Source organism: Dipodomys merriami, unplaced genomic scaffold (assembly GCF_024711535.1).
Source record: "Dipodomys merriami isolate MVZ:Mamm:240054 unplaced genomic scaffold, mDipMer1.0.p SCAF_1, whole genome shotgun sequence".
In the NCBI taxonomy this organism is placed as follows: Eukaryota; Metazoa; Chordata; class Mammalia; order Rodentia; family Heteromyidae; genus Dipodomys; species Dipodomys merriami.
The window spans coordinates 41532267-41556083 of record NW_027202270.1 but is presented as its reverse complement, the minus strand read 5'-3'; the positions used below and the strand labels follow the sequence as shown (position 1 = coordinate 41556083).

At 35.6% G+C, this 23817-nt stretch overlaps 1 protein-coding gene across 2 annotated transcripts in view; it reads right to left on the bottom strand.

The window, feature by feature from the left end:
• The window catches only part of Atf2 (activating transcription factor 2), an 81269-nt gene that overhangs the window by 10718 nt on the left and 46734 nt on the right, over positions 1 to 23817 (bottom strand). For both annotated transcript variants that reach the window (XM_070020572.1, XM_070020581.1), the window contains 2 exons: positions 13178 to 13327; positions 9333 to 9539 (listed from right to left, as the gene is read on the bottom strand). In XM_070020572.1, the coding sequence (XP_069876673.1) occupies positions 9333 to 9539; positions 13178 to 13327 (357 nt within the window). The remainder of the gene's footprint in view (positions 1 to 9332; positions 9540 to 13177; positions 13328 to 23817) is intronic.

Genomic DNA, 23817 nt, shown 5'->3' with positions numbered 1-23817 from the left:
ACTAATTTCAATGTAATACTCCAACTACTGGTGTCAATACTGCCAATATACCTATTACTGACACAACCGATGAGAAACTATGTTAAAAATAGTATGTTAAAAACAAATTACCAAGCTCCCCTACTTCCCACTTTATCAACCTGATTTTGACACTGATGTCTATGCTTCTCTCATTAACTGCTATAATATGAAATGGGGGTAGATACTTTTAGTTAAGAATGTGTACGTGGGCATATACACACATACTTACCACTAATATATTATATATATATATACACACACATACAATACTGGGGCTTGATATCAGGGTCTTGCAGCTGCTAAGCAGATGCTGTTTCACTTGAGCCACAGCTCCAGTTCATTTTGTTTTAGTTAAAAGTAGCATCCCCTATTTTTGCCTGTCATCTTGGAACATGAACCTATCTAAGCCTTTGTAGTTGAAATGACAGGTGTGGACTATCACACCCAGCTTTTTAGCTGAGATAGGTTCTCAAAAACTTTTTGAGTAGAACTGTGATCCTTGTAAGTATCTAGACTATAGACATAAACCACTGCCCATTATCTTTAAAAATTTGGTAAATATGTCCATATTGTTTTCAATTCATTGATCTTTCAAATCACTAGTCCTTAGCCACACTAAAACACTAACAATGTGCCTCAAGAAGTTAGGCCTCCATTCTCTGTTACCCCAGACATATACATATTTAGGAAAAAGTTATTTGATTCAGTACATATCAATCTAGATTACAATTTTTGGTATACCAGTTTGCTCCACATACTAGATTGGGAATTTCTTGAGGACACAGAGTATCATTCTCTAAGTATCCCTGGAGCACAGTACAAAGTCTAGGATAAGCGAAATAGTTACATTTTAGTTAAAACAGTATTTCAATATTCAGGCAATGCAAACTACCAAAGAGGTGAAATAAAGTAGCATTAAATGTTATTAGTCTGAAATTTTAATTTCATTATTTATACCACCACTACCACTACTATGGTTATACTGTTAGTATTCTCAGTTATGAAAGGAAAATTGGCACAGACTATGTAATCACCTAAGGTACAAAAATTTTAAAATGATCACTGTCTCCTCTCTTAAATATGCTACACAAGCATTCATCACAAACCAAACTATGAAACAAAATGCAGTATGCGATAAACTTAACAAAAGTAATTATGAGCTGATTGATAATATATGATTTAAGCATTCTATGAGGATTAAAAAAGAAATATTGCTGGCCACAAATACCTGTAATCCAAGCACTTAGGAAGCCTGAAATAGCAGGATCATTGAGTCTGAAGCCAGCCTGGGCTACACAGCAAAACCCTGTCTCAAAATCTCAAGCAAGCAAGCAAGCAAGCAAGCAAGCAAGCAGCCAAGCAGCCAAGCAGCCAAGCAACCAAGCAACCAAGCAACCAACTGTAATAAAAAAAACTTAACATTCCTATGCACTCAAATAAAAACAAATCCATTCAAATTCTTTAATACAGGTTTGAAATTGATGAATAGGACACCAATGTCTGTATCCCAAATTTACCAGGTGGCAATGTGGTTGTTGATCTAATTAAATTACCTGGTCCATTAACAACTAAACAAATGTGAAGATCTCATAATGGGTAATGAACACTAAGGACTGAAGAGATAGGCACTTTATTCTTACTGCAATATATATTTATGCACATAGAATTTTAACTGGAGTTATACTTGGAGTAATCAATGGGAAAAAAGGAGAAATTAAAGTAAAACCTATGTGTGCCTATGTAATTATGTATATATATACACTCACCATATACATATATACACATGTTAATATAAATTTACATGTATTTCAAAGACACAGTAAGTAAATATGCTTTAACTTATATTTATACAAAATTCAAATAACCCATTTTTTTCAGGCACCTTGTGCATGACAGAAAGGATAGAAAAAAAACCATTAATTTCAAGGTATATGCATTACAAACTCAGTCCCATCTTTTATATCAATGTAATCTACACGTTTTGAAATGCTAACAGATATTCCCCCGCCCCATCATGGGGCTTGAACTCTGGGCTTTGGTGCTGTCCCTCAGCTCTTCAGCTCAAGGCTAGCACTCTACCATTTGAGCCACAGCACCCACTTCTGGCTTCTTCTGTTTATGTGGTGCTGAGGAATTGAACCCAGGGCCTCATGCATGGGAGACAAGCACTGTACCACTGAGCCACCTTCCCAGCCCTTAACAGATATTCTTAATGATGGTTCTGAGCTCAAAAGTGAATGAAAAGATGCAAATTAGATATACTTTGCAGTACAAACAATTGCTCCTTAATGACTGATTTTAAAAGTATTATCTCTAGATTAAAAGTAGAAAATGAGACATAGTTTCTGGCAAAGAACTGGGACTATAACACTACAATACAAACACAGTTGGAGTATAGGTGAGGCATGAGATAGGCCAAGCCTTGAGGGAAGAGAATTTAATAGAGCTTGAATGGGCTAACTGTAATGTCTAACTGTGGTAGTCAAGACCAGGTAAGCAGAGGTTGAAACAACATGATCATGCAAATAAACCTTATAACAGAATAGTCAGAAGAGGCTAAAATCAACTGATTTCTAAGTCATTTATTAAAAAACACTTTCAATAAATTCAAGAACTGTCTCATATACAATTCACAAAGAACATATTTTGTAAAATATAACTACATTAATACTTGGATAATGTGATTGCATAAGTCATGATTTTAATTATGAAATTTTCTATAAAGGTCAGAAGGCAGGCAAAAGGAGATATTGCTATATAACAAATATTACGTGAAGACCAATATATACAGATATTAAGTAAAAATAGAAAGGTTTTATTCTTTTTGCTTAAGCCAAAATAAATCTGAGGGGATGTTAGCTATAAACAGATTTAATATTGACAATAAAATAAGTATTTATCCCTCTATCATTTACTCTGAATTTTTGTTTGGGTGCCCCAGTCCTGGGGCTTGAACTCAGGATCTGGCCACTGTCCCTGAGCTTCTTTTGCTCAAGATTAATACTCTACCACTTGAGCCACAGCGCCACCTATGGCTTTTTCTGCTATGTGGTACTGAGGAATCAAACCCAGAGCTTCATTCATTCCCAGCCTTTCTGTGGATTATTGTAAAGTGCTTTAATTGATTCAGACTCCAAATCACTCCTAGTTGTACTATCTGCTACTTGTGACTTAGTACTTGCAGAATATGTTCTTTATCTTCTGGGTCATTCTGAAGATGAAATGGTGTAAGGGACTTGAAAGTATTTAAAAGAATATGCCATCCCTTCCCTGCTGCCCCTCCTCTCCCAGCATAATGAATTCAGTGTCTCATGCTTCCTATCCAGGCACTTTACTTGAGCATGCTCCAAAGTTTTAAAAGTAAAAGCCACAAGAATCTTCCAAATTTTATTTAAGTTTTATTAATGTAGTAAATGGGGCAATGAGGTTGAATAATGATTATTTTCTTTAAAATAAAAAATCTACTTGGTGAAATACAAACTATTATATCCCAACACTTGTTGAACCTTTAATTGTATGTGAGTAACCTTTAAGTGTATATAGGTAATTACATTGAGTTGCTAAGCTTATAATCATATGAAGGATTATTAAGGAAATACAGAATTGACTAAAGTTTCAAATGGAGTTTAATTATTTCTTAGATATTCAAGTTTCATTACAAGTCACTCTGTTCTTCACAGTTGATGGTTTTGCTGTTGGCAGTTTGGAAGAAATTTTTGCTCTCTACATCTATTCTATGTTAATTCTTTACATTCTGAAAACTACAATATTTCACTTAAAAATGACAAAATGTAAAAAACCATATATTGACTTGAAGCAAATGCAGAATGTCAAAGTTAATGTCCCTTTTCTTAATAAACTATGTTTATTGGGGCTGGGAAGGTGGCCCAGTGGTAGAGTGCTTGCCTTGCATGCATGAGGCCCTGGGTTCGATTCCTCAGCACCACATAAGTAAAAAAAAAAAAAAAGCCGGAAGTGGCGCTGTGGCTCAAGTGGTAGAGCGCTAGCCTTGAGCTGGAGCTGAGGGACAGCGCCCAGGCCCAGAGTTCAGGCCCCACAACCGGACCCCAAAAAAAAAATAAACTATGTTTATCAATCCTAAGCTTACCATTGTTCATGTCCTGTACATGTCATTCATAAAATTCTATGTATATGCTGGGAATCATTTCTATACCCTCTGCACATCTGTACATTTATCTCTCTATAAACACTTAATTAAAAATTACACTACATTTAAAAATACGTAAAATTCACTAACAAACACAATTACTTTAAAGTGGCATTTAGAACATTCATAGTGTTGTGCAACTACCTTGTTTTCTTCTGGCTCCTCTCACCAATTCTAAAGTTTTGAAGTTCATCCATGATGCAATATACACTTCTTTCTCTTTTATAAGAAATTCTATGTAAACACAATAATTTATAGTTTTTAATTTATAATTTTTTCTGTTCATCCCTTATGGACCTTTAGGTTTCCAGCAACTTTCCTTTTTTTTTTTTTTGTGAATCTATTTTAAAAAACTTTTTTTGACAGTCCTGCAGCTTGAACTCAGGGCCTGGACACTGTCACTGAGTCTCTTTTGCTCAAGGTGAACATTCTACCACTTAAGCCATAATGCCACTTCTGGCTTTCTTCTGTTTATGTGGTACTGAGGAATTGAACCCAGGGCGTCATGCATAAAGCACTCTACTACTAAGCCACATTCCTAGCCCCTTAAAATACTTCTCAAGAAGTATTTTACTTCTTCATATTTTAAAAGTATGTTTTATAAATGATGTGCTAAATGAGTTTTAAAAGGATAGTATCATCATTTAATTTTTGGGAAAAGATTACTTTAGCTGGATGCTGGTGACTCATGCTTGTAATTAGAGCTACTGAGGAAGGTGAGGTTTTGAGGACCAAGGTATAAAGTCAGTCCAGGCAGAAAAGTTTTTCAAGACTTGATCTGTACAATTACCATCAAAAAAAGCAAGGCTAGAGGCCTGGCTCAAGTAGTAGAGTGCTAGTGAAGCAAGCTAAACAACCAAGAAGCTCTGAGTTCAAACTCTAGTACCACACATTTATATATACATATATATATATATACATATATATATATATATATATATATATATAGTTTGAAATTTGGCAGTTCAATTGTAGAGCTTATTTCAGTGATGTTTTAAATCTGCCTTTCATTAAAGTCTGATGTTTCAAAAATTATGTGACAGCTAATTTCTACATAGATGAAACTGGTCTTTATTTCACCAATCAAGAAATTATTATGGAGGTCCCTCAAAAGACTCCCCTATGACCCAGCAATCCCACTTTTGGGCATTTACCCAAACGATCACAAACAAGGCTATACTAAAGCTACCAGCATAATTCTGCTTATTGCAGCATTATTTACCATAACTAAGACATGGAACCAACCCAGATGCCCCTCAGTAGATGAATGGATGAAGAAAATGTGATACAGATACACACACACACACACACACACACACACACAATGGAATTCTATGCCTCCATCAGAAAGAATGACGTCGCCCCATTTGTTAGGAAATGGAAAGACTTGGAAAAAATTATATTAAGTGAAGTAAACCAGGCCCAAAGAAACATAGGTCCCATGGTTCCCTTATTTGCAATAACTCGTAGATGTCTGGGATAAGCAGAAAAGCTCAAAAGCTATGTACATTATGACCATATAAGATGATGCTAAGCAAAAATGAACCCCAAGATAGAAACACAAGTGGTTTTTATTTTATTTTATTTATTTGTGAAAATACTGCACAGATAGGTGGTTTTATCTTTGTTTGTTTTTTTTTGGTAGGTCATGGGGCCTGAACTCTGGGCCTGGGCACTGTCCCTCAGCTCTTCAGCTCAAGGCTAGTGCTCTTCCACTTGAGCCACAGCGCCACTTCCAGCTTTTTCTGCTTATGTGGTGCTGAGGATTAAACTTGGGGCCTCATACATGCAAGACAAGCACTCTATCACTGAGCTACCTTCCCAGCCCTCTTGCAGTTTTTAATGTACTTATAATGTACCATGTGATTTTTTTTGTTTCTTTTGTATGTTCTTCCCCCATGGTATAACCCCTGTTTTCACTGTATTTGATTCCGGTGCCCTGAATCTTGAATATGTTTTTCTAATTTGGGGAGGGGAAGGGAAATAACGAAATGCTGAAATAAGGTTATAGGATGACCCATTGTAACGAGATATACAAGATACTATGTTGAAAACGAACTTTACAACTTGGGGGGGCAAGGGGTGGGAATGAAGAAGTTGGGGAGATGGGGAGGTAAAGGATGGTAGGGGAAAAACAAAGGAGGTAACAATACTTGATAGGAAATGTACTCATTATCTTACTCATGTAAATGTAACCCCTTTGTACAGCATTTTTACAATAAAAAGCATAGATAAAAAAAGAAAAGCAAAGATAACCTAAAAAATATACAAGAACGAGAAATTGTTACCCAAATTAGAAAATATGAAAAGGCACAGTGCTATAGTGATGGTATTTTTACACAGAAACATACAAAACAAATGAAGATAGGAGAGAATGATGGAAGAGGTGACACTGATCAAGATGCATGGTACTCATAATCTGCTGTGTGAAATTGTCTCCCTATTGTACAACTACTTAAAAATAAAAACAACTCCCCCCAAACAAATGAAGGCTATATTTATTTTGAATACTGAATTTTCAATATTTTCTGCAATTAATAGTAAGTGGTGAATAGTACTGCAGCATAATTCAGGAAATAGCAGTATTTATCTAAACAGTTTAATTCTGGTACAACTTGGGTCAGGCAGAAAACTGGTCCCACCTAAATTATTCTAAATGATATTGTACCACTTAGTTTTCAAATACTTTTAGTTCCTAAACAATAGGCCAAATTAGAAAGGAAAATATTCATAAATTTGTCTTGAAAATTAAACTTTTTTTAGAAAAACATTTCATTTAACTTTGATTTATACAACAATCTAGAGAAGTGGGACTAGAAAATATTATCTACAATGAAGACAACTGAAGCTATTAGATACTGATTTTATATAACACAATTTTAAGACAACCAAGTGAGAAAGTTTTTTAAGTTAAAAACAACAAATATTTGTTTAAGTAGCTGTTAATATAACATGATTATTATTGTCCTAACTAAAAATTAGCCTTTTGTTTTCTTTTTTCTTTTTTTGTGTGTGTGCCAATCCTCAGGTTTGAAGTCAGGGCCTGGGTGCTGTCCCTGAGATTTTTTTGCTCAAGGCTAGCACCCGACTACATGAACAATAGCTTTACTTCCAGCTTTGTGGTAGTTAAATGGAGATATGAGTCTTATGGACTTTCCTGCCCTGGCTGGCTTTGAACCACGATCCTCAGATCTCTGTCTCCTGAGTAGTTAGCATTACAAGTGTGAGGGCATAGCCAAAAAAGTCATTTTTGTACTAGGCATAAATAGTACTTATAATCTTGATATTTTTTTTTTTTTTTGCCAGTCATGGTACCTGAACTCTGGGCCTGGGCACTGTCCCTCAGCTCTTCAGCTCAAGGCTAGCACTCTACCACTTGAGCCACAGCACCACTTCCAGCTTTTTCTGCTTATGTGGTGCTGAGGAATCGAACCCAGGGCCTCATGCATGCAAGGGCAAGCACTCTACCACTGAGCTACCTTAGCAACCTGCATTTGAATTCAGGGCCTCATGCTTCTTTGGTTGCTTTCTCAGCTGGTGCTCTTATCACTTGAATAATACCTTCCAGCCTTGCATTTGCTGATTCAGTTTCCTGGACTTTATTGCCCAGGCTGCACTTGAACAATGATGCTCTAGATGTCTGATTCTCAAGTAGCTAGGATTACAGGTATAAACAACTGAATAAAAATCCTATTGAGTGATGACAATATTTAACATGGTTATAGTTTACAGACAGACTTGAGGAACAGAGGTCTCTCTTAGAATCAATTCCATTCTACTCCATTGCCAAAGAAACATTAAGAACTTTGTATAGCTGGATAAAAAACAACTAATTTTTAAAAGAATAAACATTTTAAAGTCAGCAAAAAAATTTATTACTATATAGGAAGATTCAATTTTTTTTGAGAATATATAAAACCTTGCCCTACCTGGGCATGATGGGATAGGACTGTGATCCTAGCTACTCCAGAGGCTGAGGTAGGAGGATTACAAGTTTGAGGCAACTTAGTAAAACACTATCTCAAGATAAAAATAATGATTTATTAAAAAAAAAATCTGCATTGTAGCTCAATGGTAGCAAACTTGCTTACCATAAGCAAGGCTCTGGGTTCAATCTCTAAGAAAAAAACCAAAAATACTAGACTGACCTATATTAGTAACAATTACAACTTATTAACAATGATTTCCACTTGCTATTCATCAATTGGTAGTTTAAAAGATTTTAGAGGGGAATATTCACAATGTTAAAAACAAAATAGTGAAAATAAAAGGGAGGAAAAAAGAACAGAAGGAAGAAAATACATTTGGTGCTGCCTGATATGGTCATTAGACATCTTACCAAAGACTGAACAGGGAGGAAGCCTCAGAACTTTTATGCCATATGAGGTCCTAAAATGTATTTGAGGCACACTGGCAGGGCAGTATGAAATGATTTGCACTGCCACTGGCCATATTGTACCTGTTCTGTGGATAATTAGAGTCCTTCAGTTTCCAAAGCTGTCAATCTGGCACTTTCACGAGCACTACATTCACTTAAAATAAAACAAAACAAAATAAAATTGTAATTCAAATGAAAGAATTTAAAAATAAAAACTTGCTGAAGTTTATGGTTATGATATAAACCAAAATTAAGCAACAAAAGTGAAATACCAGTGATATTTTTAAATTTTAAAATTCTTGGTACTTTCTATCACAACTTTATAAACTTCAAGATAGTTTAGGTATTTGTGTACTATACAAGTAAACATTTCTATTTTAAATTTCTTTATTGTATCTGTACTGAAAGTTCTATTTTATGTCATTTTAGCACTAAAAAAGGTTTACAAAACTATGATTCCATACTAGGTAGAATCCACATACATATAGAACAATGCCCTAAAATGTCTGGTCCACTATGAGAGGGAGGGGAGCAAGAGAGAAAGACAGACAGAGAGAGGGGGGAAGGAAGGGAGAGAAAGAAAAGTAGATGGAAGGAGAAAGAAAGGGAAGAGGGGAGGAGGAACGGAGGGAAAAAGGGAGGGAAAGAGAGAAGAGAAAGAAAAGAATAAAGGGAACAAGAGAAGAGAGAGCATACATGAAGGCAGGGAGGGAAGCTATATTCACAACTATTAGAAATCAATAAAACAAAATTTATGTACCCTACCTGCAGTTGTCCATTTAATGAACTCAAATCTTCTGCTTTCTTCTCTAAGGACTGAACCCAGACTTTCCTTTTTTGTCGGCATCTAGAGGCTGCTGCTCTATTTCGCTCCAGAAACTTCCGCCTCTTTTCATCAGGATCTTCATTAGCAGCTCTTCTTCGACGACCACTTGTATTTTGGGTCTGTGGAGTTGTGTGAGCTGGAGAAGCCTATATCAAAAACGGATAAATTTTGTTATATTTTGTAAAGTTAGTCAAGCAGGATAGATAGGGTATCACAAAAGGGAGAGCTACTACTCTAACTTTATTTTCTAAATAAATGTCAAATACATAGGTATAGTTTTGAACATGTGGTAATATGTAGTTTAATTTCTTCCTTGAAACAAGCATGCTATAGAAAAAATTCTCACTAATGAAATCTCACAGAATAGGTTTTAAAGTCTGTGTAGCATTTTCATTTATGTACAAATACTGAAACCCTGAAATTACAATAAAAATAATCATACATTGATCTTTTTTTCCGAGTGTACTTTAAAACAAACTTTATTCTATTCAATTCTTTGAAAATTGTTAACTATAAATTACAAAACAAAACAAAAAAACCCTTAATAGTAGCAGATGTGAGCCACCAGCATACAGTCTGCAATCCTAACTACTCAGGAGGCTGAGATCTGAGGATCGTGGTTCAAAGCCAGCCTGGGCAGGAAAGACCACAGACTCTTTGTTTTGTGGCCATGAGGTTTGAACTCTGGGCATGGGCACTGTCCCTCAGCTAGCGCTCTACCACTTCTGGTTTTCTGGTGGTTTATTGGAGATGAGTTTCATGGACTTTCCTGCCTGGGCTGGAACCTCAGATCTCAGCCTCCTGAATAGCTAGGATTACAAGTGTGAGCACCAATGCCTGGCAACTGTAACACTCTTTATCTTCAATTAACTACTAAAAAGCTGCAAGTGGAGCTGTGGCTCAAGTTATAGAGTGCTAGCTTTAAGCAAATTGCAGGCTATGAATTCAAGCTCCAGAACCAACACACACACACCCACATGCACATGCACATGCACATACATGCACACCCACATACACATAAGAGTTGGGGCTGGGAATTTAGTTCTGTGGTAGAATGCTTATTTAGGGGAAATACTTCTTTTTGTTTGTTTGTTTTTGTCAGTCGTGGGGCTTGAACTCTGGGCCTGGGCGCTGTCCCTGCACTCTTCAGTTCAAGGCCAGCGCTCTACTGCTTGAGCCACAGCACCACTTCCGGTTTTCTAGTGGTGTATTGGAGATAAGAGTCTCACAGATTTTCCTGCCCAGGCTGGCTTTGAACGGTGATCCTCAGATCTCAGCCTCCTGAATAGCTAGGATTATAGGCGTGAGCCACCGGTGCCTTGCTAGGGAAAATATTTCTATAACTGGTTTCATGAACTGCAAACTTAAAATATTTTTCCTTATAGGTGGATGAAGAAATAATAAGTTATTTACAGAACTTACCTTGAGCTTATACATAAAATGTTTATTATATTAGTTAGGAGAATGTAAATTTTCATCTTTCTTATTGGAAACAGAAGACACAGGGTTTTTTTTGTTGGTTTGTATTTTTTAATTGATTTAAGTCATTACGGGAAAGACTAATCATCTATTTTTGTATCTAATGAGGATTTGAAGCTGCTTAAGTGTGTACTGTATCTTCTCTCCTCAATTCCATTGAGTTATTCATTCCATTTCATTTAGAAAATATAGGCATTTTTCTGGTATCTAGCAATACAATAATGAACAAATGGATAAAGTCTTGCCCTAATGTTCCATTCAATGCAATAAAACAAAAAGTTACAAATCCGGAGTAACTGCAGTTAATATATAAAAATAAAAGATTTATGGCCAGCACACTTTGGTCTATGGCATATCTCCAAGTAGAGAGTGGGGTTTGAATGCTGTTGTCTCGCCTAGCAAGGGAGGGGATGATCTGGACTATTTGGGGGAAATGTGAATTTTATTATCAGAGTAGGAATTGTTACAAGTAAATGTGTCTTTTATTTAAAAAATTTAATAAAAACACACACTCATTTCTTTTCAAGTGGGAAAAATACTTTGTTTGCAGATCATATAAAAAACAAATGGCTACATTTGGGCCATGAACCAGTTTCATACATAATCACTCACTTTTAACTTGGCTCCTGAGTGAAACTGTTTAGTAGATGACAACTACCACTACATTTCATTTTATCTCATGTTTTATGAATAATACCTGTGTTTAGATGGCAATTTAAAACTTGCTGTTTACCTGTGTTACTTTAATTAGAAATTTTTGCTTTTTGGTGTCAGTGCTAATATTTTTCAAATACAGAATATAGAAGAGCTACGCAGTTTTGAAATACTTAACAGAAATATTGAATCTTTTAGTGTAGAAAAAGAAAAAGAACAAATATGACAGGAGTTATAAACTAAAATTAGTGAGAAGGGTTCTTAGTAAAACAGTTGTCACATAGCAGAGTTGCTCCTTTGGTAGATTCCCTAAGTTTTAATTCAAAAATATTTATGTGATCCTGCCAATGTAATTGTAACACCTCAAATAAAATAAAATAAAATTTAAATTAAAAAAAATTTATGTGAATAATGTAATACTGATATATGCATACATCTAATCTACACATTTCTTGAAAAGGCTTTTGATTTCTTTAAAGGTAAGAGTACTTACATAAATCAAAGATACAGTGCTTTACAATTAATGAACAAATACTAAGGCAGAAACAAGAATGATTATAGAGAAAAAAAAATGGGCATCTCATCTCAACCACTTCAGCAATAAATAGCTCTGTCCACTTAAATATTCACAGAGGTGATTATCACAATATGATATACCTTTTAGTTTTGAATACCTGGTATCTTAAGAAATAGGGAAATCAATGATAATTTTAAAAAAGAGATCCAAGAAGATTTTTCACAGGTTGCAGTTGTGATACTTGAATAAAGAACTTGCACATATTTTTTCTTTTGTTGGTAGTGGGGCTTGAACTCTGGGCATGGGCACTGTTCCCGAGCTCTTCAGCTCAAGGCTACCACTCTACCACTTGAGCCACAGTACCACTTCTGATTTTCTTGTGGTTTATTGGAGATAAACTTTCTTGCCCGGGCTGGCTTTGAACTGTAAGCCTCAGATCTCAGCCTACTGAGTCATCAGGATTACAGGAATGAGCCACAGGCGCCTGGCTAAAAATATTTATTTTTAAATAAACATTTTTTTTTTTTTTTGCCAGTGGTGGGGGCCTAAACTTAGGGCCTGGCTGCTGTCCCTGAGCTTTTTTGCTCACAGGTAGTACTCTACTACTTGAACCACAGTGCCACTTCTAGTTTTCTGGTGGTTACTTAAGAGTCTCACAGTCTTTCCTGACTGGGCTGGCTTTGAACCACAATCCTCAGATCTCAGCCTCCTGAGTAGCTAGGATTACAGGTATGACCTACCAGTACCTGACTTAATTTTTTTTTATACTCATATATGAAACCTGTTAAAAAAATTTAAGAAGTGGTCTAAAAGGAAGAAAGAATAGAGGAGGTGAATTTGATCAATGTTATATATGGAAATGTCACAATAAAAACCCTGTGGTACAATTAATATACACTAACATATTTTTAAAATAAATGCATAAACATTTATAGGTATCCTTAACACTAACAATTCATCTATTATTTTTACTTTTGTACCAAATACTTATACCTTTATACCTTATCTACTTTCTCTTAGTTTTGAAATAACATGATTAAAAGTATGTTTTAAGTATATAAAAAAAGTCATATAGATTACACTGTATTTGTTTATTAAGGATAACAGGGTGATGAACGATAAAAACATACATACCGGGGTTTCTGTAGTGGATGTGGCAGGCTGTTGTAATGATTGTGGGCGAGATTCTTCTGATTGAGTCCTAACCAATCCACTACCATGACCTTTGACAGTATCACCATTGGTAACTGGAGGATGTTGCTGAGTCAAAGCAGCTTTTAATCTCTGAAATGCAAACAGCATTATAAGAAAGTTTTCTGTTTTACATTTAAATTTCAACATACTCTTTGGGTTAATCTAAAATATAGATAGTACTTGTTAAGGAATACATGAATATACATTTTGCTTGAAATTCAATTTTCATTTATTATACTGAATTGTATTATAACAAATATCAATGATAATAAAAAAGACTTTTGAAAAGCTTCTTTGACTTTTTGTGTAGTACTACCAGAGGATTCTATACTTTGTTGTCCTAAATAAATTTTCAGAAAAACAGCTGAAAGTTACTAGCTTTGTTTAACTAAAATATGTAAAATAATTATTACATACACTATCACCTGTTGTCTTCTACCTCATTCCTATACTTTTCCATATGGGCCTATTTGATGTCTGCTTCCAAGTATGATGCAGTATTTACTTGGACAATGGCCTGATGTTGCAGCTGTTAAGACCAGGCTCAACTTAACTTTTAGAACTTACAGCTAGTTGAGTTTATCACCTAGAGGTCTCTCCTTTTCCCAATAAGTAGATCTATTTTTTCTAATATGTTCTATTTTGCAGTTAAACTGAACTGAGATTTGAACGACTTTTACAGTATAATAGATAAAGCTAGAATGAGGCCCTATATATTTATGGCATATACTGTATTATATATGGCATATATATATATATATATATATATATATATATATATATTTCTTTTTTTTTTTTTGTCGGTCGTGGGGCTTGAACTCTGGGCTTGAGCACTGTCCCTGTGCTCTTCAGCTCAAGGCAAGCGCTCTACCACTTGAGCCACAGTGCCACTTCCATTTTTTTTTCCTAGTGGTTTATTGGAGATAAGAGTCTCACGGACTTTCCTGCCCGGGCTGGCTTTGAACCACCATCCTCAGATCTCAGCTTCCTGAGTAGCTAGGATTACAGGCGTGAGCCACCAGCACCCCACTTATGGCTTATATTGAAGCTTGTGCTATTAGCAAAAAATATGTATTTAACCAATAAATTGACCCCAGGGCATGTAAATGACAACTTGAGCCACATCTTTACTTCTGGTTTTTTGATTAGTTAACTGGAGGTAACAGTCTCAGATATTTGTGCTTGGACTAACACCAAACTGTGATCCCCAGATCTTAGTCTCTGAGTAACTAGGATTACAGGTACAAGCCACGGGCATCTGGCTTCAAATATCAAGCTGTTTAAGAATAGAGACTCTCTTAGCTATATACGGCTTGTGCCTGGGATCCTAACTACTCAGAAGACTGAGATCTGGAGGATCATAGTTCAAGGCTAGCCTAGGCAAAAAAGTCTGAGAAACTATCTCCAAAATAGGTAGGACAAAAAGCAGGGCTGGAAGAATGGCTCAAGTGGTAGAGTGCTGGCCGAACAACCATGAAGTCCTAAGTTCAAGCCCCACAGTACTGCTTCTTCAGCAAGAGTAGATAGAGATTGTCTTATATTTCTTTGTATTCCTTTTAGCAACTGGTTCTTTCTTTGAATTTTATTGCTTTTTCACCTAAAAACAAGCAAAACATTTGATATTTAGCAAGAATATTCCACCTTTCTGGAAGAACCCTTTTAAAAATCTATTATAAAATCCAGTTTCAATGCTCCAGAAGATTCATTACAACAGCAGACATAGTGGTTCAGAACTGTAATCGCAGGTACTTGTGAGACACAGATCAGGAAGATTATGGTTTGAGACCAGAAAAGGTAAAAGGTAGCAAGGCCTCATCTCAACAAAGAAGTCTGGGTGTAGCAGTCTGTGTCTGTGATCTCCAGCTATTAATAATTTTTATCTTTTATATACAGAATGCTAGATATCAAAAATACAATGAATAGAACTTTAATCTACAGATCAAAGTATGGGCTTTCATTTCTGGATATAAAATGTGTATGAACATAACTGGAGACTGAGCTGTGAGGCTTGGAAAATTATGCGTTGGTAAAACATTTTAAGTCCTTAGGCAGAAAACACAGAATTGAAGAGCATTTAAAGTTTTATAGCGAAGAGCTTAACTCTTAGAATTAATGAAATACAGTAACTGCACATAGGGGAGTCTGAAGTACATAAACACCACTCTCTTGAATAATCTTTAGTAGGGCAAGTTACTACCTTATAGAACACTTAAAAGCAACATCAGTATTCACTCATTATCCTCCCTTGACTGCCCTAGGGTATACAGTACTCATCCAGTGAGGAAGCACTAATGTCTGCTCCATGCTGTTACACTGATTACAGTGGGTCTAACTTGGAAAGTGTGCCACTGGGTATAAAATGTAAAAATGAAACTTTAAAGGGTTAATTAACATTGCTCTGAATTACCAATTTTTAAAAATACACAACAAAAATATATGTATGTTAAAAAGTAGAGTCAAGTGAAAAAAACTGATTAAATAACATTCATAAATTTTACAATTAATATAAGGATACATATAATACTCTCCTATATGTTTATCAGGAGCATGTTAAAGAAATCCAACATTTCGGTTTAAAAATGAATGGAAAAAAATAAATGTAATTAACATTTTGGAAATAAAATTTTGAAGCTAGAAGAGATATTTTTAATCAGTCTAATAACTATCTTATATAGAAAGTGAAATTTCCAAGAAGTGAAGTTACTTTCCCAAACAACAAACTGAATTAGCAGAGGAGATAAAACCAGAAATTCTGTTGACTTCCAGTTCATTGAAAATATTTTAAACAAAAGATTTATCAAAACGGCTTTGCCTTAATATTAAGTATTCTAAGTACATAAGAAATTAAGGTGAATATCAAATATTGGTCATCTCATACTGAGACCAAAATTTTTCTAGTAGAAAAATATAAGTAAATAAAATTTTAGTATTCAGTAAAATAAGGAGAAAGCACACAAGAAAAATTTCAATAAGACTTAAAAGGTTTATAATTTCTAACATTGACAATAAAGGAAATATATAATTTTAAGTTAAAGACGCACACTGGCAGAAAACTAAAATATATTTATAGTTATATTTTGAAGAGGCAGAGTACTGTTTTAATGTTTAGAGTTAATTTTTCAGTTAGGTGAAGTTTATGATATTGAAAGCTTTTTATCTTAGTGACACAGGCTATGCCAATTAATGGATTAAGGGTTTCTTGTTCTGACCAATCTGAACCAATTCATTTTCAGAGGAAATTGCTCAAAATCATCTATTATTCAAGTTCTATGTTTATGTTGCACCCTTGAAAATAAATTATATTACATCTGTCACAAGTTGGTAGAAACAAACTACTCCAGCATAGTTCAAAGTAGAGATAATGTTCTCTGGAACAATTTATGAAAAAGTCAGATTCATATTTCATATGTGCCACAAAAGCTCATCAGAGTAATAACCCTCCTTCTCCTGGGTGTTATCCTACCATCTGCTGCTCTATTACTTATCTTTATTTTGCAACTAATTAACAGCATAATCTTCTAAATTCAGCAAGTTAATTATCATTATTGTGATCTTTGCAGCATCATCAGTCCTCATGAAGTCTTGTCTCCCCACCCCTAGAGAACATATGAAAATGAAGTAAATTGGGAGAGGGTCTGTTTCTTTGGTGCGGGCTCATTAGGTGTTTGCTGATTAGCTTGGCATGCAGAGGCAGGTCAGAAGAATTTTGCTGAACATGAGGTTCCATGCAGGGCCCAACCAAGATTATATAGGTTTCTGAACATTTGCCAAGATGCCCTCTGTAATCTCTCAGTAGAAATCCCCCACAGGAAACCTACTGGCTACCCACTGTGTACAAAGATATTTCTCAGTTTGACACACAAGTCTTAAAGAACGATTCCCAGAAGACACAGGGCTGAGGATATAGCTCAGTGATGGTCTGCTTGCTTGGCCATATATGAAGCCCTGGGTTTGATTCTCAGTTCAATTTCCTTCTATAAGATTGATCTCTCTGTCTGTCTACCTGCTTACTTATCTAGGTATGTGGGTATATAAATACAGTATACACTGAACACCGAAGTGTTTAAAATGATATGTGTTATGCAACAAGAATGTCCACTAATCAGAATTCCCTTGAATTCTAGGTAATTAATACTTGAAGCTGCCAGTTCTTATTACTTAAACAGCATAGCAATAGTGTTCGCAAAAGTGAGTCAAAATAAATAGCTATGGCTAAGTGTCAATGGCTCACCCCTGTAATCCCAGCTACTTGATATCTGGATTATAGTTCAAAGTCAATTTGGGCAGAAAAACCCAAGGGACTCTATATCCAGTTAAGCAGCAAAAAAGCCAAGTTGTAGGTATGACTCAATTGGTAGAGCACCAGGAGTGAACAAAACAGCTGGGCAAGAAGGAGACTTGAATTCAAATCCCATAGTAAAACAAAAATAAACAAAACACCCCACTATGATCTATTAGTAAATGGAACAAGATAAGCACAATAACATGATAAGCACAATATACCAAAGATGATTACATTTCCAAGTCACAATGTAATTAAAATAAAAAAAGTTTTAAAAAAGGTTGAAAATCCCTCAAGTATTTGGAAGTTATATAAGATAGTTCTAAATAATCCACAGGCCAAAAAAGAAATTAACACTACATAAAGCTAACAAAAACTGTAACCAGTACATACAAAGAATTTCTACAGAATGATAATAAAGGCTGTGTAATTTAAAAAAAAAAAAAAGGCAACAGACTTCACAGTTTAGCCCAAGAGAGACCTTAAGAGACCACTGCAAAAAAAAAAAAAAAAAAGAGACCACTGCATATTCACAGAATAGTTACAATTTAAAAAGACAAAGAAAAGCAAATGTTGGCAAGAATGTGGAAACAGAATTCCATACACTAGAAGATATAAAACTCTTATGAAAATTTGACAATTTCTTATAAATTAAATCTGTATCTATTCTCTTGACTTAGGAATTGCATTCTTTAATTTGTCAAAGAAAATAAAAACATATGGCCACAAAGAGTTCTTTTATATAAAAGAATGTACAATGTACTTAAGTAGTAGGGGCTGAATATGCAGCTCAGTGCTAAGATTCTTTTTTTTTTTTTGGGGGGGGGGGGTCTGGTCGTGGGCCTGAACTCTGGGCCTGGGCGCTGTCCCTCAGCTCTTCAGCTCAAGGCTAGCGCTCTACCACTTGAGCCACAGTGACATTTCCGGTTTCTTTTTTTTTTTCTGCTTATGGGTGCTGAGGAATAGAACCCAGGGACTCATGAATGCAAGGCAAACGCTCTACCACTAAGCTACCTTCCCAGCCCTAGATTCTTTATTTACACATTCATCCCTAGCATTACAAACACAAGAAGCAAAACTAAACAAAACTACCAATCAAAAAATGTGTATAGTAGCTAAATACTAGAAATCAAGTGTCTATCATTGGGAAAATGGACAAAAAATCGTGGTCTATTTCACACAATGGAATAATACTCTACAATAAAATAAGCAAAGTACGATACACGTAACAACCGGAATAAATATCACAAATGAATGCTAAACTGGTACAAAAGAATACAGATTCCATTTATGTAATTTAGAATTTATGGTGCCAAAACAGAGGAACAGCTATAGAAGAGGACTGATCGGACTTTTCTGATAACAGAAGAACTTTGTGGGTAGATATCAATGTTCTATATTATCTTACAAGTGGGGGAGAAGTATTTATTTATCAAAACTTCATTTAAAATTCGTTATTTTGCAAAGCACAGTGGCTAAGAACTACTAGATTGGGATACCATGGTTCAAGACCAGTCCAAATATAAAAAAATTCATGAGACTATCTGAAACAAAGAGTATGATGGTACACATCATCATCCCAACAACATGGTAAAGCATGAGTAAGAGGTTGGCCAAGGATAAATACAGACTCTACCTTTAAATAATCAAGGCAAAAAGGGGCTGGAGGCACAGTCAAGTAGCAGAGTACCTCTAATTTCAAGTATGAGGTCTTAAATTTAATACCCAGTAACACACACCACACACACACACACACACACACACACACACACACACACACACACACACACACACACACACACACACACACACACACACACACACACACACACACACACACACACACACACACACACACACACACACACACACACACACACACACACACACACACACCCTCCAAAAAAAAAAAAAAGAATTGGTTCATTTTTTTTTGGTCAGTTGTTAGGCCTGAACTCTGGGTCTTGGTGCTGTCCCTCAGCTATTCAGTTCAAGGCTGCACTCTATCACTTGAGCCACAGCGCCACTTCTGACTTTTCCTGTTTATGTGGTGCTGAGGAATTGAACCCAGGACCTCATGCATGCAAGGGGAGCCACCTTCCCAGCCCACAAATCTTTTTTTTTTGGTTGGCCATGGGGTCTGAACTCTGGGCCTGGGCGCTGTCCTCAGCTCTTCAGCTGTCTAGCACTCTACCACTTGAGCCTCAGCCCCACTTCCGTTTTTTTTGGCTTATGTGGTGCTGAGGAATCGAACCCACGGCCTCATGCATGCAAGGCAAGCACTCTACCACTGAGCCACCTTCCCAGCCCAGCCCACAAATCTTATCTTAAAACTTAGAAAAATAATTGAATGGAGATAGGGGTTGGACTGAGGTGTACATAAAACAAGAACGGCAATATAGTACATATATATATATATATATAAATATACATATATATATAGTAACTGAAGGTAGGTGATGGGGACATACGAGTTCATTATCCTGTTTTCTTTATGTTTAAAATGTTTCATCATGGAAGGATAAAAAAGAGGAAGCAGAATAATTTCACTCTTTCAACCTAATAAAAAAACAGCAATCTTATTTGCTATTCCAATTAAAATAGGCAATCATGAAAAAGATGGCTATTTTACATTAGTAAAATTCTAATAACAAATTTAATTGGATGTTAAATAAGTGGGGCAATCTAATCCTCATTTTATTTTTGAGTTTTAAACTAATGATTATTTTTCATATATAAATGAATGAAAGTTATAGTTTTGACAATTTTTAAGATACAAATGTTTAAAATGTCTCTATTTTAAAATTTAATTTCCTAGTGACCTAAAAAAAAGTTATTCAGGTTAGTGTGATATTTAATAGCTGTGAGAAATATAGCCTACTCATATAGCCCAAGGAAATTCTTTAAATAGAATTTGTTCATCTTGAGTCCAGATCTGTGGCTCATGCCTGTAACTGTAGATACTATAGAAGGTAACAGTAAGAGGACTGTGGTTTGAGACCGGCCAGGCAAAAAAGTTCTCAAGACCAATCTCAACCTATCCGTAGATGCAAAAGCCTAGGCAGGCCATCCCAGCAATTGTTCAAAGTCTAAAATAGGTATTTTGCAGTCGAGGTACATTCCAAAGCAAAAAGGGAGATCCTTCTCAAAAATAATCAGCTAGAATATAGGTAAGCAGTAAGTACCAGCCTAGCTAGCACATATTCTGAGTTTAAACCCTACTATTGCCAAAAAAGAAAAAAAAAATAGTCCATATGTAAACATATCTTTAGATGTAATATACAATAGGATCTCTCTGATTCTTATTTTTATTCTACTCAGTTATTACTATATTTAAATAGAAAGTATTTAAAAATCCCCAGTGAAGTATTTCTGCTATCAAGTTAAGATTCATCTTAAACTTTCCAAAAGTCTGGTCTGAATATGCTATCATGTACAGTTTCCCCTGCAGCTATTACATTCTATTCTTACCACAATCAACAAAATGAGCTAATTTTTATGTTCTTCATTCAGATGGTACATTAATTTTATTGTTTGAGAGGTTATAATGTACAAATTTCAGAACTTTCCTGGTGGAAAATAGCAGTAAAAAGTTTGTGTCTTCTAATTTTTTAATGTAAAAATTTGTATTAATATAGTACCTAAACAAGTACTTAGTTACTACCTATTGATTTCCTTAGGATACATTAATGGATGATAAGAATTGGTCTTGTATTATATTAGACATACAAGGGAGAATTATACTGATTTAAAGAGGGATAGTGGGGGTAAGATTGGTTGGAATACAGTATGAAGATGTCTAGAGATATAACAATAAATTTGCCTCCTGTATAAATACTATAAGCTAATTTTAAAAATAAGAGAGAGCCTGAGAATGTGGTAGAGTGCTTGCCTTGCATGCATGAAGCCTGGGTATGATTCCTCAGTACCACATAAACAGAAAAAGCCAGAAGTGGTACTATGGCTCAAGTGGTAGTATGCTAGTCTTGAGCAAAAGCAGCTCAGGGACAGTGCCCAGGCCCTGAGTTCAAGCCCCAGGACTGTCAAAAAACCCCACAAAAAACAAAAAACAAGAGAAAAAATTGGATGCCAGTGGCTCCTCCTTGTAATCCTAGCTATTCAGGAGACTGAGATCTGAGAACTATGGTTCAAAGCCAGTCTGGGCAAGAGAGCCTGTCAGACTCTTGTCTCTAATGAACTACCAAAAATAAACGTAAGTGGAGCTGTGGGCCAACTGGTAGAGTAGTTAGCCTTGAGCCCAAAAGCTCATGACAGAACCCAGGCCCTGAGTTCAAGCCCCAAAACTGGCACCAAAAAAAAAAAAAGTGAGGGGGAGAGAGAGGGAATGGGGAGGGAACTTCATGTCTTCTATAAAGAAAGTTAGATTATGAGATCTGGGACTAAGTGAAATTAAAGCTTAATGTTTGCATTTCATAGAGAAAAAATTGAATCTCAGGGGACTTAAGTGGATTGATTAAGGGTAGTAAATCGCTATCCTGGGCAGGAAAGTGTGTGAAACTCTTTTTTTTTTTTTTTTCTGGTCGTGGGGCCTGAACTCTTGGCCTGGACACTGTCCCTCAGCTCTTCAGCTCAAGGTTAGCGCTCTACCACTTGAGCCTCAGTCCCACTTCCGGCTTTTTCTGCTTATGTGGTGCTGAGGAATCGAACCCAGGGCCTCATGCTTGCAAGGCAAGCGCTCTACCACTGAGCCACCTTCTCAGACCTTATCTCCAATTAATCACCCATAAACCAGAAGTGGAGCTGTGGCTCAAAGTGGTAGAACTCTAGCCTTGGGCAGAAAGGTTCAGGGGCAATGCCCAGGCCTTGAGTTCAAGTCCCAAGACAGACAACCTCCTTTCCCTCCGCCAAACTTTCCAATTACTAATCTATAGCCTATTCTTTTTTTTTTTTTTTTGAGGTTTCAATATTTTATTCAAGTTTTATTTTAAGTGATGTTAATTACAGCATTGGAAGGGGAAGGACCTAATTCCACACAAAATGGAAGACTCTCTAATGTACCCATTAAATTGCTAAAAAATAAATTGAGTGGTGAGAATATAACAGAAGTCCAATTTAGATTTTTAGTGTTGTCACCATGTGATTACAGTCACACAGGTTCTTTCCAGTGTGTATCTGGAGCTCCTGGAAGTGATTTCAAACTCCGTGCAAGGGTGAAAAGAAAAACCACAACACGAAAAAGAATTATGTCCTGAATTATTGGCTTCATCATACCCACCCTCTCCACCCAAAAATGGCACAAAAAGAAATAACTAACACACCCTGCTGACTACTTTTGGTCGTAAAAGAGGTTGGATGATGGGCTAGGGTGGAAACTGGGTATAGCCTATTCTTTTAAACAATAGAAAAATATAGTTTCTAAGTGTCACATACAATGTTTGCTAATGTGTATACTATTTCAAAATTCTTTTTTGCTTTAACAGCTCCATTTATTTAATAAATTATTAACCCTATACTTTCTGGGATAAATCCATAAGTTAACTGTATGGTTACTTTACAATCAATTACTGTCCAGAAGAGTCCTTGAAGTAAACACCACTACTTTAGCAGGGATAAAATGATAGGCTGACAACTAGGATTCTAATAAAATTTAAAACATATAAAATCTTTTAATGTTACAAAAACTACAAGTTCCAATTCCAAAATCATGTACAACTTCTTAGTAAATCAATTTTCTTTCCTCTAACAAGTTACAAGACACTCAGTTTGTATGAATTTTGCTGCACTTGAATGACCAATAAAGACTTAAATCCCAGTACTATCTTCAGATGATTACATCTAGTTTCAGCTGTAATACTCCTAGCAACCACCAGGAGGAGAGTGATGGTCTGATTAGTAACAGCTAAAATAGACAAATGAGAGAGAGGTCCTAGAAGGAGAACTTTAGTAATTCATCCATTTAAAGTATCACTATTAGTCACTATACTAATAGAATTTTCCTTTTCCAAATTTTCTCATTCTTCTATAGTATAAGATAATCCAAACCTATAAAAAGTCTAAACTAAGTTACAAAGTCTTTAACAGTAGGGGAAAGAACACTTCAAAATAGTGTTTCTTTGGGGGAGCCACAAGAATGGAAGGATGAAGGGTGAGCAAATAAAGTCATTATATTTGATGTGCATTATGTAAAAAAAATGAACTAATAACTGGGTAGGGATAGAAGGGGGGAAAATGGGGGAGGAATGATGGAAGGGGTAACTTGTATTCATAACCTGACTTAGGAAATTTGTACAACTACAAATTATACAATGTCTTGTACAAGTACTTAATAAGATAAAAA